Raw genomic sequence first — 16,307 nt, forward strand, 5'->3', positions numbered from 1 at the left:
TGCCTGTCCAGGCGCGGGCTCAGCCGCGCTTCCGGCCTGGTGGCGGGCGGGCGTCGTGCGGCCGCCTCCTCTGCGAGCGCCTCCCTGCCGCTCCGCCGCCTGCGGCCGCCGCGCCCCGAGCAAGGCAGGCCCGCCCCGAGCGGTAAGGGTGCGGCCCGCGCCGGGACAGCGCCTCGTTGCGCTCTGGCGGGTAAAGGGGGATGGGCAGGCAGCCCCAGCTGAGGGCCGGGCCGCTGTGCGCGCTGGGAGTTGTAGGCCGGGCACCGGGCTAGGGACGTGAGGCCCCGCGAGGCCTCCTCATGAGCCGCCTCAGCTGCCTGCCCGGCTGCCGGTGAACCTCTCGGTAACTGCATTTATAACCTAACGTTTACGTGGGATTTCACTGTAAAATTACCGCCAGTGGTGTTGCTCTGTCTCTTTGCGGCGGTGTCACCAAGGGTTTGTAATTGGGGAAACCAGTTAAATGGAAGCTTGTTACAGGTTGAAAAGTATGAGGAACCGAGGTAGGAATCCCGTGCTGGGACTGCTTGAGGGATCAGGGTTGAGATTCCTGACCTGAAATTGTCGAGTTACTTTGAACTTCGTGTTTGCAAGCATGCAGCTGTAAATGTGACAGGAAAACACAGAGCAGGTCATGATATTGCATTGTTATTTTTATTTTTATTTTTCTTTTTAGGAAACCTTCTGACTCCGATGAAGGCAGGAAGAAAAAACCCGCCCTTTTCACCTGGCTGCATCAGAATTGCCTGGCTGCATACAACAACTCAGTATTCATCTTTACCGTAACCAACAAACAAAAATTATAAGCTGCAAAGCATCTTCTCTAGAAAGAAAGATATCCTCGTTTTGGATGAATGTTCTCACAGTCTAAGAAATTGATTTTTGTGGAAAAAGAAATTCACAAGTTTTTGGTTTTTTAAGAGGCAGAAAGGACTGGTAGAGCAAGCATTTTGAAACTGAAGCTTATACAGCTTGACAGCCCTTGGGCTTTTATGGTAAACATCCCCATACAAACTGTATTTTCCCTTTCATAAGTTTGTTGTATACAGTGAGCTAATAGTGAGGTATTTCTTCATGTCATGGCATTCTTTTCTCAAACTAGTCGACAGAGTTTTCAGGCTTTACTGTGGAAATGTTGTACATTCTGGTCTGTTTCAAGATGCCAAAAACTGTTTGCTGTCTCTTTCAACACCCCCAATAGGGAAAAGATTACCTGTTTGAGTTTTGTAACATCTTCCAGCACTGCGTTACCAGTGGATCTCAGAGGAACTGATGGCTTTCCTACCAAGAAAGGGTCTGAAATTGAGTATGAAGAAGAAAAAGGATGGGATGAGGAAACTAAAGAAATATCTGAAAGGCAAGTCCACTTTTCTTCTTCTGTTGGAGCTCCAAAGAAGCAGTTAATGAGTCAACTTCTGTCAAGGCGTAAGTTTACCAACATACAGCCTCCAGAAAAACCTTTGCAAGCTGAGGAATGGAACAGACTGAAGGATAGCTTTCGAACACCTGAAATATTTGAAGAAGTGATGTTGAACAGCATGGTCAAGTGCAACAGCCCCATTGATGTGGCTAAGTCCTTGCTGACCCATGTAGCAAACAGTAAAGGTGACATTGCATATAGTTTGTTGGTCAAATATCTGGCGCTGTGTGTCCAGCAGGGAAAAACTACAGAAATTTGTGATGTGTATGATATAATGAAAATCAGATTTAAGATTTTAGAAAGTGGGGCTTATACCCTTATTATCAGGGGACTGAGTAATTCAGATCAATGGAGAATGGCCTTGACTCTTTTGGAAGAAGTAAAAAAGGCGATGATTCCCTCACGAGCAAACTATGAATCCTGTATCATAGCAGCCAGCCGTCATCAAGAAATGAACCTTGCATTTGAACTTTACCATGAAATGTTGGCTAAAGATTTGGTCCCAACCTTGGATATCCTGCAGGCCTTTTTTGACTTCAGCAGGGGCATGAAAGGTGCTGAGTTACAAAAAGAGCTGTTTGGTATGCTCTTATATTTGAGAGACAACCAAATATACCCTCACAAAACATTTATGCAGAGTATAAAGCAATGGTTTGAAAGGTAAATAATGTTTCAGTAGCAAACTCCAGTTCATGAAAATGGAATTTCAGATTGTTCCACAGATGAACACTAATAAGATCCATCAATATCTTATTTTGGTTGTTGCTTCTTCATGAGACGTGCATTATCATGAAAACATGCATTTTATTTTTGCTTCCAGTTTGCTGTTCAAGTGTAAAATTCTTACTGATTTCACCTTTTCTTGAAAGATGTTACCTGTTAAATATTATTCTTTGGTACAGAAAGTAGGAAATTGTGATGGGTTGTGGCTATCCAAAATACCCAATTTCATCTCTTTCTGGCGTTGATACATAAGGAATATTGACAGGTGCGAAGGTTTTTCCTGTATGTCAGAGTGTAAAAGTTGTAAGTTATTTGAAAATTAGATAGTTTCTCTCTTTAAAGGAAAGAGGTAGCAAAGTTAGCTGAGGTTCAGTGAAGATTAAATGCTGACTTTGTATGGAATAATAGGAGAGGAGTAATCTCAATAGGCTCTTTGTTTTAGCACAGTATTTAGCAAGCCATGCACTTTGTTTTCATGAATAGTGATGGTCAGACTCCACAAATTACAACTAGTTAACACTGCACATGCACAGTGTAGTTCATCTGGGCCCGTTGCATGTTTGTGATGCTGCTGTATGTGAGCCCATCTATGATTTATTTTTTTTTTTAAATTGTTGACTTTGATTTATGTGAGCTACTCATCCCTTTTACAAGTTAGTCCTCCTGGATGGAAAATATGCCTGTGGGAACGCACTACCATTATTAGAACAGGTTATACTGCTGTCCCCTAGCTATTCCCTGGGAACAGCTAGGGAGCAGAGTAGGCTTCAGTCAAGATGAACTGGTTTAGTGGGTGAAAATCTGTCATGGGGTGCTATTTTCCCACTGAGTAGAGAAGGACTTGTGTGTGCTGCATGTGCAGGAAACTCAACGTAATAAAACAGACCTTGGCAAGGAGACTGCAGGGGTAGTGAGTATGTAGAAGAGCTATATATTGCTTGTATATAGTGGCAAACCAGTGCTGCAAGCTGAAGCTAGGCAAACTCCTGTTTGTGTCTTTAATACCATTTGACTGTTGGAACAATTCATGAAAGATTGTAGTAAACTCATGTTTTAGATCTATGTTGGCCTTTTCCTTAAAGGAAGGGGTTTCAAACATGAAGAAGAAACAAAGTCTGTAATAGGGGAATGAAACTAGGTGATCAGTTAGCTGTTTGGCTTTTATCTGTGAACTTGTAAAAAATGCTGTTTTACTTGTGTTCCAGTTGCTAGTGCTGAAGTGGTATATGCTGGTGTTGAAAATAAATAAGCAATTTACATGGAGTTCCCAAAAAGAAATAGAATCTGATAACTTCTAGCACTGTTAGTTTTGCAAAGATGATGCAGATTGGGAGGTAACTTTTCCTGACAAAGGAAACTGATGGTACAGTATGCACAGAAGTGTGCCTTGTGAGTGTAACTGAATAGGTGTTAGTTTAAAAAATTCTTCTGAAGAGCAGACCAGCACTGACTTGTACTAGTGCATAAAGCCAGATTCAATAGAGATCTGAGTGTGCAACAAAGAATCACGGTATTTTTCTGTTGCCTGTTGTCTTTATAAGAAAAGAACCATTATGTGTCAGCATGAGGGATGCGAAAGGAGGGCAGAAGCAGGATGGTTATTCTAAAGTCCGCAGCCTGTGTGTGCAGCCTATGATAATAAATGCAGTGGCAAAGGGAGAAGTGTCTGCAGTTGCATGTAGGCATAGGTATTCCTATTTTGTAACCTATTCTGGTTTGGATTTTGTGGGTAAAAAGGAATGTTTACTCCAGCACGATGATGGTGATGGTGCTGATAATGATGTGGAGTCAAAAAGTCTCAATGCAGCTCATTTTGATATGAGCATATTTTTCTTAATCTCTCAGGATGACACCTGCATAGAAATCTTGATTCCTGCTTTACCATCTGGTTTGTGAGGTGGTTTATGTATGTAGGACAGCAAGTTAAAAATTGTCAATGTGGCCTCTTTATTTGTATGGTTCTTAATATTTGAGGACAACATAAATTGGGGAGGTTGATGGTATTAGTTCTCTGCATGTTGTTAAATGCTGGTTCTTTATATAATATTTTTGGGCGTTGATAAATTATATATGAATCTTTTTATGCTTTCTTTGCAGGGTAGATAATTGGTCTTTTACTTCTAAATGTTGACCAAAATAGAATAATTCTTAATCTGTTATTCAGGTATTGTTAAATATGAATCTGATGTTTTTATCTTTCCCTCTGTACATACTAGCATACCAGGAGGGAAGTGGAGAGGACACCTGACCAACATTAAAGACAGGTAAATGCAACACTTTATTTAAAAGAATAATCAAGACAGCACCTCACTATCTTGAACTCTTATTTCATAAATGTAAAGAACAGCTTCCCTTATATAAGAAAATATTTTAATTCTTGAGGATACGAACCTTTGTTGTGAACGTACGATTTCCCAAACTCCAGTTTCCAACTCATTCTTGTGCATTAAACAAGACCCAACATGCAGATTTGGAAAGGAGTTAGGCTAAGCAGGGCCAAGGCAGAAAAACACAGGGAAAAGTAAGAGCTGCCATTTTACTGTTTAGGAATTAAAGACTTACTTTTTTGCTTGGCTTTATAATACCATTGTTTAACATATTTAACAAAGCAGTTTCGAAGTGTAAATGGATGCCTTCTTGAAAATTGGTACTGTTCACATATTGCAGTTAATTCGTACAGATGGGAGGGTTCTCCCTTCCCACCTGATTTTTAGAGAAGACAAGATAATTCTTATGTTAGATTTTCACAGGGATAACTTGGGTATGTGTTTCTATTACAGCACAGTTTTCTTAATGCCTGTAAATTCCTATATTAAATGTTAATCTATCTGAAACCTGGTTCTTTGTTTTTGTAGCAATTTGGCAACTATAAATGTATTAATTATAAGAAGGTCTCCAATGGATTATTGGGGTTTTTTGTTGGTTTATAAAAATACACCATGATGCATAGTCTGAAGTAAAAGCACAAGTAGAGTCTGTTGCTTTGAAGTCTATGAAAGAACAGCATAAATCACTGCCCTAAGAGTAAGGGTCGTTCACCGTAAAATTGATTATTAATACGTGTGTGTTGTTACTGTACTGTATTATAATTCACCAAATTCTAGACAACTTTTTTTCAGCCTTTAGAGTTTTAAGATTCTAAAGTTGATTGGCTTGGATAAGAGGTAGCTTGTTGTCTCGCTGTCTGTAAACTAAGGACAAAGGCCTTAAGGTATCTCTGAAACTCATGTGGTGTTTGTTACTAGACTCATCTTTGTAGTTGGCATAACTGATGTCTTAAAACGTGAGTCTTGAGTTTAAAAAAATCCAGAACTATGTTTTCCTAAGTGAGTTTGACAATTTATTAGGCTTATTCATAGGTTATTCTAATTTTGTATAAATACTGGCAGTTATATCTCAGATGCTTATATCCAGGATATTTTCTTCTTTATCTAGCACTGAGCTCCTAGCTTCTTTGAGCTGTGATAATTAGAAGCTTGAAACCCCTGCATACAAACCTTGACGTTTGAGGACCATTTTAAATTGAGAGTTACAAAAGCTTTGGATTTCCAAGGTCAGCTATAGAAAGCTGCAGCTCAAGTTTTTGGGCCTATGTTCAAACTACTGTAGCATGTGTGACTTCACGCTTGGTATGTAGGTGCCATGATACTCCAAATCTATCTCAGAAAAGTAGTCCTTCAAAAATGTAGTTAAATTGTCAGGTAGCTGTAAGCACAGCTGTATATCCTGCAGAGGTGAAAGGCTTCTGTGTGGGAATTTCTTTGCATGAAATCCTAAAATGATCAATCAGAAGTTACAAAATTTGCAAGGTAATTTGAAAGGTATGGTTGCAAAAAAGCAGCAATTAGACTTGCCCAGTCTTGCAAGATGATGAGTGTTTCTTTTGCCTGTTTTGCCTCTGGTCCCTTTGGGCATCCACATTGCAATTGCACAAGAAGAAACTGGCTTCAGGAGCTTTGCTTGTTGATAGGTTGGGGTGGGTTGACTTGTTGGGGTGTGGGGAGATTTGTTTTTGTCAAGTAATCGGAAAGTGGTAGTTGCAGAAGGATCTACATTAACTATGGGACAGGTCCTTAAACTTTAGGCTTAATGATTTTGAAATAGTCTTGTGACAGTTCATTAGGCCTTCTCTGTTACCAAACTGTGAAGTTCCTTAATGCAATTAGATATATTTAATGGTAACTTTACAGCTATATGAGCAGTCAGTCTCATTGCTTATATTAATATGTAAGCCAAGCCTGCAGTAGTCACAGTGGCTTGAGCCCCTGGAGCGTATTGTTTGTATGCAGCACTGAATGTCCATTGTTGGAATTCCACGAGTAACTTTTTTGATTTAGTAAATGCACTGTCAGCATTGCAATTAATGCAGTCTTGGCTTTTGGAATGTGCATTAATGTATACTAGAGAATTGGGAGAATTTAACATTTCTGATTGCCATGGTTTTAGAAAATTACAGCTTGGCTTTGGCATCTCTAGGATATCTCTGTGGAGACAGCTGGGGAGAATAACTTGTTCCATTTTAATACTTAAAGCTCAAATCCTGTGATTCAGTTCTGAGATTGTGCTTGTGAAAATAAGATACTTGGATGGATTTAGAGAAGAGTGGTTACTCCTTCCGTTCAAACTATGCCCAGCTGGGTCAATATAGGCTTCTGAACAGAGCAAGACAGAAAGGAAAAAAGTGAAACTTCAACAACATACCCTGCATGTAAGAGAAGCTTAAGTGGGAGCAAGTGGCAAAAAAGTCATTGTTCGGGAGTCAGGAAGAACCAAAGACCCATTCAGACTAAGTGTCATTTTATTGCCTGTTGGAGAAGCTACTAGATTCTGCTTATTTTCTTGGTACTATGACTGGAGTGTCCAGTCTGGTTATGAAGATACAAGCTGGATCTCATGTCTAATGTTGTTGCAGAAGGGCTTGAGAACAGACAAGACTGACTGTGAATGTCCGTAGTGTATGTTGATGTCCTATTTGACTATTTCTTTTTCCTTATTCATGTAGTTTCTAGGTTTAACCCACAATCAGAGGTGCAAGTCAACAAGTCTACCCATGAAGTCTGTGTATATTTGTAGGTCATTGGTTTGTCATTAGAAAGTACCTGCAAAACCTTCAGTTAAGTTTGTAGCAGGGGGAAAAAAAAGAGGTTCATGTAGTTTGCAATTCAAGCACAGAGATGCAGGTTGTTTTGTCTCAGTCCTCCACTGTTACCCCACCTTGCACACTGGTTCTGTGGTGGGCCCAGAGGTTCATGGTAGTGATGCATGACATACATTTTTGACCTGGGTATGGAATTGTGCATTGTATTGGTTAGGTGTTTAGCTGATAGGGGCTAATGGGAGAGGCAATAAAGAAAGGATGAACAAGTGGGGTATGGAAGTGATGACAGTTCCAGTTGTATTTCCTTCAGATGATGTGTTAGGACAGAGGTTGTGGCTGTGGAACATGAAACAACAGAAAAGGTGAGATACTACAAAAATGTGTTTTTTTCTTTCTCTCAAGATACTGTTCTGGGGGATCATACAAAAATCCAGAGGTGGCCAAGGAAGTTAGTCCTGTCTTGTTTTGCATCCTGAAATTATGCATGTGCTGTGCTAGCAGGCTGTAGGAACAAAAACCCAACTCATAGCAGCTGATGTGGTTCTCACGGTTGTGGTTTGTTTTAATGGCCTTTTCCTGTGCTGGGGAGTTTTTGTAGCACTAAGTTGGTTAGACAAAAAGTTGTGCCTCTTGGCTGGCATGGATCTGTGTGTTCTCTGTAGCATTGCCTCACTTGTGCTGTTCTGGAAGTTTTTTTGGGATCTACTATGACATGTTAGCACTCTTCTTGAGGAAACTTCTAAAGAGTTTGAGGTCTGTTTTTTTCACACCCCCTATTGTTCTATTCTGTAATCTTTTATGATGGATATCCAATCTCTTTTAGTGTTAAAAACATGCAGATTAGTGGAGAGTTCTTGTATGTGTCAGAGACAAAACGACATATGATTTGTAGAACCACAATTCTTATCGTAGCTGCTGGCCCTGCAAGAGGGAGACTAAGAGTACTGAGAAGTGGATGATGTGAAAGATAAATGAAACTGTCCTGGTGCTGCATGAATCGTACAGTCGCTGACACGGCTGTGCATGGTGGAGTGGTGTTTCTGGCTCTGGGAAATTAACACTAAATGATGGCATTGGTTGACTGTAGCTGTAGAGGTTTTTCATCTGCAGCAGTCCACATTCCTAGATCCATGTGAGGATATTTAGCCTGTGCTACAGAGCAGGAACGGAAGTTTCTTAGCAATAAACTAGTGGTTAGTTACCAGGAGTTACCAATATAAAGCCACTGGCTGTTTGGGTGCAGTCAGCCTGATACTGGAAAATCACTGGTGGAACTGGGCATCATACAGGCATGCAGTGCCAGCGTGACTTAGTGTTGCTGTGGGCTTTCAGAGCAAACAGTATTTCTGTTTTAGTCACAATGCACTCAGTCTGTTCACTTTGACCACCTTTGAGAGATCTGAACAGTCTTAGCCTAGAAATAAGGGGAAGTCTAATAGCGAGACAAGTGGCACAAAGGCAGTCTTCCTCATTATTTGCTTTTCCAACCATACAGCAGATTTATGTTACCTTTTCCTTCTTTCTTTCCTTCCTTCTTTTTGGTGAGGTTATTCCTACAGCTATGGCAGGTTTGGTTATTCCTAATCTTGATAAACCAGGCATAAATAATTTAGCTTTTTTAGGAGCAGTTGGTGGCACAATAGTGGAGCATTTTACTGGTGTGTTTTCTTACAACACTTACAGCTAGACCAAGGCTCTATGGTCTGCCTGCTATCTTCAACTAGTATGCCTACAGTTACTGCATATATTCTGGCCAGGGCAGGGCAACTGCATTCACCTTCCTATATTGAGATCTGGGCTGTATATATCCATGGTGAATTTCCTGTGTAGTAGGGAAACTTCCAAATATTAGAGATATGGAAATCTGTGGTAATGTTGAGAATCGAACCCTGATCTCTCAAAGCCTAAATAAATGTTGGTGAATATTTAAATACTTTTTTCTTTTTTTCTTTTTTTCCATGCTCTCATGCAGAGTTTTAGTACTAAATCTTGCAACATCTCTGGAGTTAAATTTTTGATCCTGATCCCACTAAATCACATCAAAATATTTCTAGTGAGTTTAGCAGGTTTTGGATGCATCCCAGAAAAAATACAACCAATTTTCTGATGATTGTACTGTGTTGGAATTCTTGTAAAATATTGTGCTCACACTCAATAAATTAGTAAAATTTAAGGTATTTCTTATTTAGAAGCCTTTATCCTTTTGTTTTCTCCTTTCACTGTTATTACAGTGGACAGTGCCCGGTTTGCAACCATCAGTTGGAGGATAGTAACCTTACTGAAGAGGATTATAATAATCTCAGAGAAAGAATAATAAGGGACGTGATACATGGAACTGACACTTACAGGAAAACAAGCCCACAGGTAGGTCTTGTGCGCTGTCAAGTTCATTGACTAGGAGGGTAATATATAGTTAATGGTCAAGTACTTTGAAAACACCACATACCATTTTTTCTTTCCTTTAAATGTTAGTAGGCCATTAGATACATCAAATACTTCAGTATCTTTTTCAGTTGTGTTTATAAAATGGGTTTAAATCTTGACCTCTTTCACATTGTCTTTGTTCTTATATTTTCAGACAGCTTTAATGGATACTGAAATAATTAAAATGCATGTGTGTTTTTTTTATATTAAAAATTTTAAAAGGTATGGAAATCTTTAGATCCTTAAAAAGCTAAATTTTAAGTATGGAATAAACCCCCAGTAACTAGAACAAAATAAGACATCTAGTGTTTTGAGCTTGCAAAAAAGAGAAGTCCTGGTATTTCTTAAATTCAGTATCATATCTGAAACTTGCATTCATATTCTGAATATTTGATTTTTTCAGTTGGGCAGCTGTTTGCCAGAATCAGTAAAGAACCAATTACCCTTTTGTTCAGTCAGCTTTCACAACCAACCAATCAGCCAACTAACTCTCACTTTTAAAGTTATGCTTTCGTATATATAATTGGAGTATACGTCAGGAGTATCAAACTTTTCAAAGGTCAATGGAAACGTAGGGTGCAATCCCCAGGCACTATATGTCACAGTTCTGTTTCTTGCTCGCTTTGCGGAGAGATTAGGGGTTCAGCAGTAGTGATGCAGCTGGAAGCTGAGCTCCGCTAGATGGTGCCCACACCACGTCTCAGGGTGGTTTTGCTTTTCTCTTAGCAGCGTAGGTGTCACTCTGCTGCAGCTGATTTGCCTCAGTTCTGCGCCAGTTCAGCAAATAAGGAAGAGGACGCTGGGTTTAATTCTTCAGGCTTTCTGCAGGCAGACATTGTGCGTGTGTAACAGTTACAGAAACCTGAAACAGCTCACGTTGGGGTGCTTCTAGTACCTGCAGCCTATTGTTTAGACATCTAATTTCCACACAGATTTTCTCCTCAGTTCAGGACTTTTGGCTGATCTAGCTGTAATTCGTACAGAGGAATAAAATTATCCTTAAAAATGTAGCAATAAGTTTAAGTATTTAATGGGTGCTGGTGTTCTATAATATTGTAAGGTAAATAAAAGGATGTGTTTTATTACACAGTGTACAACTACCTCTATCTGTTCTCTGAAAGCCTTTGTGAAAATTATGGTTGAGGTTGGTTTATTAAAGGAAGCAAACCAAGAAAACTTTATAATTCCTTAACTGGTTAACTGTATAGTCTGTGAACTTTCATTTCTATTCCCTGTAGTGACTGTTCGCTTGAAAATGTCAAATTTGCCAAGTACACAGGGCTAGATTAGCAGTAGCAGTTGAAGGCAGGTAGATTTAGGAAGGGAGTTCTGGGTAACAGGACGTTCATGCCCAAGCTGAGCAGCTGTGCAAGTGATGTTACTCCTGTTTGAGAACCTGATTGATCAAATGAATGCGATCTAATGAAACAAAGACTCAATACATTATTTGAAATTTTGATGTCAGTAGATTTTGTTAGTCCATGTGATAGCTGAAATTCCGCATGTACAGCTCTGGTGCCACCCACTTGCTAGTTTCAGGATGACCTCGTTCCAGTTTTGTATCAGGAGGCAGTCACTGAGAGGCTGAATGGAGATGAACTTGGTGTGTTTACGCTTGGCCATACAGCTTAAAATCTGCTCCCTCAGTGAATTTTGAGCATGGATGTGGGGGTAGAGGCAAAACAGTGTCGTGATGTGTCAGAGGTTTCCAGAAATAAATTTGGGACTTTTTAGTCGCTTTGTGCTGTGAAAGCAGACATGTGGTGATGAAAATATGCTGTCCATTTTGGGTATGCCAGGCTGTGTGAATTCTCCTGCAGTGAGGGTTTTCCAGAGGGGAAACTAGGTGATGAGGCTGAAAATAGGATGTAAGCAAGTGTATCTGAGCAGGGGAGTTTCCATTTTCCAGTCAGTCACTTTTCTGTAGTAGCCGCAATTCAAATAGAAAACATTTTAGTTTTCTATTCCTTCTTTTCTCCTAACTAGTTTTCTTTAGTGCATCTGTGTTTCTTGCAATGAAATGATTATTCAGGGAAGCAGTTTGAGTTGTTTTGAGCTCTAAACATTCTTTTTTCCAACAGTGTTTCAACTTGAGTATGTAATGCATTTGGAATCTTTTTTTTCTTTCTTTTTTTCTTCCTCCATTTAGGAATAGTCTTTTGTCTTACATTTGCAACAGACACCATCGTTGCTCTATTTTTTATTTTTCTCACTTACAAATAAATGTGATCAGTGTAGAAAAATAGGAGCAAAGATTTGGGTTTGAGGATTCCTCAAAAGTAGTTGGTTGTGCTATGATGAAAAAAAATCTTTTTTGTAATTAGTTTTAGGAAAGAAAATCAAACAACTTAAGTTTGTATGTCAGAGTGAACACTATTTACAAATACATTGAAAAGATGGTTTGCATGAACTATAAACCTGATTATCTGTGATAAGGAAATACCTGTTATACATTAAGAATAAACATTGATTCAGATCTTTTATGCATAACTACTGAAAGGCCTGTTAGAATGTCGTATGACGATCTAATATAGCAAGCTGCAACATTGCAGACTGCTGTAGAAAGAAAACAATTGTAACAAGACTGTCACCTTTTGTACTGATGCCTGTATGATGTTTTCGGTGGGATGCCTGTTTACTCTGACAGCATTCAGTTGGGAGCTATGCTACTGAGCCTGAGTTGATATAATTTGTATGCTGAAAGACAGAATCAACTTGCTGTGGTGACTTCTGTGTTGCAGCTGCTCCCAGGCATTTCTCTCAGATAAGCAAATGCAGTAATTTCATGCCTTTCATGGCTACTTCATACCCTGATAAACCTGAAAGGACTGTGCAGGGGGAAGGAGGCACATAGGAGATACGTATGTGCTGTCAAGAAGGCAGGAAGACATGGGTTTGTGGGCACGTAAAGTCCCCACACTAGATGTGAAGGGATTTTACATATTCCTCTAGAATATAGGAGGCTGAAGGGGGAAGAGGAAGTTACCCATTCATCTCAGTGTTATTTTTGTAACTGAATGAGGTTGTGCTGTTTCAAGGAGCCTTGAAAATAAAGCACTCTCCCTTACTTTTAGATTGGTGCCTTTTCTTTTCTATAAAGCTTTGGGTTTTCTTCCACATGTCCATGTTTCCCGACTCTATGATTTGCCCTAAAGCCCTGTGGGGTATATGTCATTCCTGTTCTGGAGTAGTTTATTACTTTCAAAAACCCTGTGTACTCCAAACTCTTAACAAGACTGTGTCTGACACAGTCTGCCCCACCCCCATCTGTCAGAGCCTTCACTCCCAACTTCCAGTTTGATCTCATTTTTCTACTTGCTTTGTTGACTCTCATCTTGTGGTCAAAGTCAGCTAAATTGCCTGCACTTGAGTGGTTTCCAAGGTGAGCTACCCTTACCTGCCCTGAGATGCCTGGATGATTGTGGCTGTCCATCATGCACCTGGATGTCATGGCTTCTTTGCCAGAGCTGAAAGAGAAAGCTGGTTAATGCTGTGAGGCCTGCTATGTCTCCTGAGAAGGCAGGGGCTGAAGAGGAGAAAACCCCTTCCCAGCTATCGGCTGATACTGTGTGCATGGTGTGTGCCACAGCCCAGGCTGTGTGTGCTGTTTAGCTCCTCGGTCTCTATTCCCTTATATATTAGCTCCTCCATGGCACTGCCAGGGAGCAAAGAACATTGAGGGAGGAAATGTGGAAGGAAGGAGAAGGCTGGATGGAATTTCTCCTGTGGAGCACAGATATGTGCCACATTGCAGCAAAGGGATCAGATTCCCAGTAAAGTGTCCTCTGTTGTAGGAGTGCAAAAATCTGGCATGTTGCTGAATGCTGCAAAGCCCCTTGTACTGGGATGGGGGCTATTTTAAGCAGGAATAATTCCTGTGGTTTCTTCTTAGGTGGGAGTGTCTGAAAGTTGTGTTGTCTGTTCTGTGGTAGGGTAGGTCACTTTGCTAGGCTTGGTTTAAAATGACAGCACTTGGATTCAGAGCTAGCTTCTGCAAGAACTGTGCTGGCAAGACGGAAAAACCTTTCTGGTGCCAGTGTGGGTTGAAAGCTTTCTGTTAGGGGTGGTGAGCGGTAGTTAGAGTTAGGATTAGGGCTAAACCTAAGCTTCAAGATTGTAGAGATTTCTGAGCTTGCTCCCCACCCTCTAGCTCCCACCCCACACTTTTTTTTTTTTTTTTTGTCCCCCTTCTTTCCTTACTCTCCTTTAGGAGGACCACGAGTAGGATGAATGCTGAGGCTGGTTTAGGTGAGCAAGTTATGACTAATATTTGGATGGGTGTGAGTTACTGGTTTGTAGGTAGGCTGGGGTTTCAGGATGGCAAGGATGGAAGAACCTGTTATTGCTGAATTTAGAAAGTCCTGAAAGCGTGGTGTTTGGGGATTAGTGTTTTGGACAGCAGGTGCTCCAAAGAACTTGTGGGAGTCTTACAAGTCCATTAAGACTGAGTGAGAGCTAATGCCAGTGGAGATGAAGGGCTTATTGGCAGCCTTTTGGTGTTGGGCTATGGTTAAGACTAGGGTAAGAACTGATATTTGGGAGTTAAAATACTTGAAGCACTCACTTAATACAGCTGTGGTTAGGCGAGACCATTAAATTAGAGGTGGCATTGGTAAGGACAAATGTGTTATCTAGTCTGCAACAACAATCATCAAAAAACTTGTTTATAGCTGTTGTTTGACTATAGAGTAGCCGCTGCTGAACAGTTTAATTCTATTTGGTTTGCAGAATAATAGATTCATGACTAAGTCCGTTGTTGCCTTGTGGCAAATTTTTAGTTATGGGAAGGATAATTAGCTTGTAGGTGAGGATAGGGTTAGCATTGCAATTAGAATTAAATACACTGATATCAAGCTTGAAGACTTCTGAATCATGAAGATGTATGGTCATAAGTCTAGGGAAGCCTACAAAGATGAGACAACATTTGCAGATAGTGTTGAACAGCTTTTCCCCCTCCAGATCTCTGCTAAATATGGGCCACTGGACTCAGGATAGGGTTAATATTCAGTAGGGCAGAATCCTACATTGCCTTAAAAAACAGGTTTGCTGCTAGATCTTGTAACATCCAGAAGGACAGAGGAGAGCTGGTCTGAGTGGGGCTCAGGATTAGCTGTGGTTTGATTCAGTAGCACTGGTTTGACTAGACCTAGAGTTAGTTTTGGGGTTATAGAGAACACTAGCCTTAGAGCTTGATCCACTGCTCAGTCTTGTGGGTCAAGTAAGCATAGAAAAAAGACACGTAATGATTTATGATGGATGTTGAGACAATTGCAGTAGCAGAGTACTCAGAGTCTGAGAGCACTGCAGCCCAAACTGCAGCCTTTTTCCTGCTTATTTCTGTCCTTCTGTCTCCATTTAATTCAGGGTGGATGTTAACACTTCTCTTGTGATATGATTTGCTAGAGAGGAGGGAACTTTTGGGAGGAAGGAAAAGGAGGGGAAGAGGGGAGACCGAACTGGAAATGGGTGGTGAGAAACAAAGGCAGTTGGAATTTCTCTAAGGGTTCTCTTGCATCTTCCCTTACCCCAGAGGCTCCTGATAATGGAAGCAAACAAGCACAGAAAGTCTTTTGGCAGGAGGATAAAAGACTTAGCTGCTTCCTCAGCAGCAAGAATTAGATCTAGATGAAAACATTATAAATTCAGTGTGTATTTCTTTCCCTCAATTACCTCAGTGTTAGAGAATCTTTCTTGGAGCTCAGTCAGATCTTTTGGGGTGGTCCACGCTCCTTTCTTGATTCATATAGCAAGAAATGAGTTGTGATTTTGTTCAGGTCACTTGGTCTCCTTTGCCATCAAATGGTTGTGCAGTAAAATCAGGCCACTGTGCAACACAAGAATATTCCTTTCTTCCAATCCACTGTCTAAACCTGTTTTATTGTCACAGAATCACAGAATGGTCAGGGCTGGAGGGCACCTCTGAAGATCATCTAGTCCAACCCCCTGCTAAAGCAGGTTCACCGAGAGCAGGTTGCACAGAGATGTGTCCAGGTGGGTTTTGAATGTCCCCAGAGAAGGAGACCCCACAGCCTCTCTGGGCAGCCTGTCCCAGGGCACAGTCACCCTCAGAGAAGTTTTTCCTCATATTCAGATGGAGCCTCCTGAGTTGCAGTTTGTGCCCGTTGCCCCTTGTCCATCACTGGGCACCACTGAAACCAGCCTGGCTCCATCCTCTTGGCCCTCGCCCTTAAGATATTGGTAGGCAGTGACAAGATCCCCTCTCCATCTTCTCCAGGCTGAACAGGCCCAGCTCTCCCAGCCTTTCCTCATCAGGGAGATGCTCCAGTCCCCTCAGCATCTCTGTAGCCTCTGCTGGATCCTCTCCAGTAGTTCCCTGTCCCTGTAGAACTGGGGAGCCCAGCACTGGGCCCAGCACTCCAGATGCACCTCCCCAGGGCAGAGCAGAGGGGCAGGATCACCTCCCTCGACCTGCTGGCCACGGTCCTCCTAATGCCCCCCAGGGACCCATTGGCCTTCTTGGCCACCAGGGCACACTGCTGGCTCGTGGGCAACTTGCTGCCCACCAGAGCTCCCAGGTCCTTCCCCGCAGAGCTGCCCCCCAGCAGGTCCCCCCCAGCCCATACTGGTGCACGGGGCTGTCCCTCCCCAGGGGCAGGACCCTGCACTGGCCTCTGCTGAACT

General features: G+C 41.4%; 1 protein-coding gene across 2 annotated transcripts in view; it reads left to right on the forward strand.

Annotated features, from left to right (window-relative positions):
* The first annotated feature begins 8 nt into the window (after positions 1-8).
* Positions 9-16,307, forward strand: part of PRORP (protein only RNase P catalytic subunit) — a 53,771-nt gene continuing 37,472 nt past the window's right edge. The window contains exons 1-4 of one of the 2 annotated variants that reach the window (XM_055717205.1): positions 9-142; positions 677-2,080; positions 4,360-4,407; positions 9,473-9,605. In XM_055717205.1, coding sequence (XP_055573180.1) covers positions 1,080-2,080; positions 4,360-4,407; positions 9,473-9,605 — 1,182 coding nt within the window. In that variant the 5' untranslated portion in view covers positions 9-142; positions 677-1,079. Of the gene's footprint in view, positions 143-185; positions 344-676; positions 2,081-4,359; positions 4,408-9,472; positions 9,606-16,307 lie in introns of those variants that run through there. The other variant, XM_005444126.4, reaches the window with a different exon arrangement.

The sequence above is a fragment of the Falco cherrug genome, chromosome 7 (assembly GCF_023634085.1).
Source record: "Falco cherrug isolate bFalChe1 chromosome 7, bFalChe1.pri, whole genome shotgun sequence".
Classification (NCBI taxonomy): domain Eukaryota; kingdom Metazoa; phylum Chordata; class Aves; order Falconiformes; family Falconidae; genus Falco; species Falco cherrug.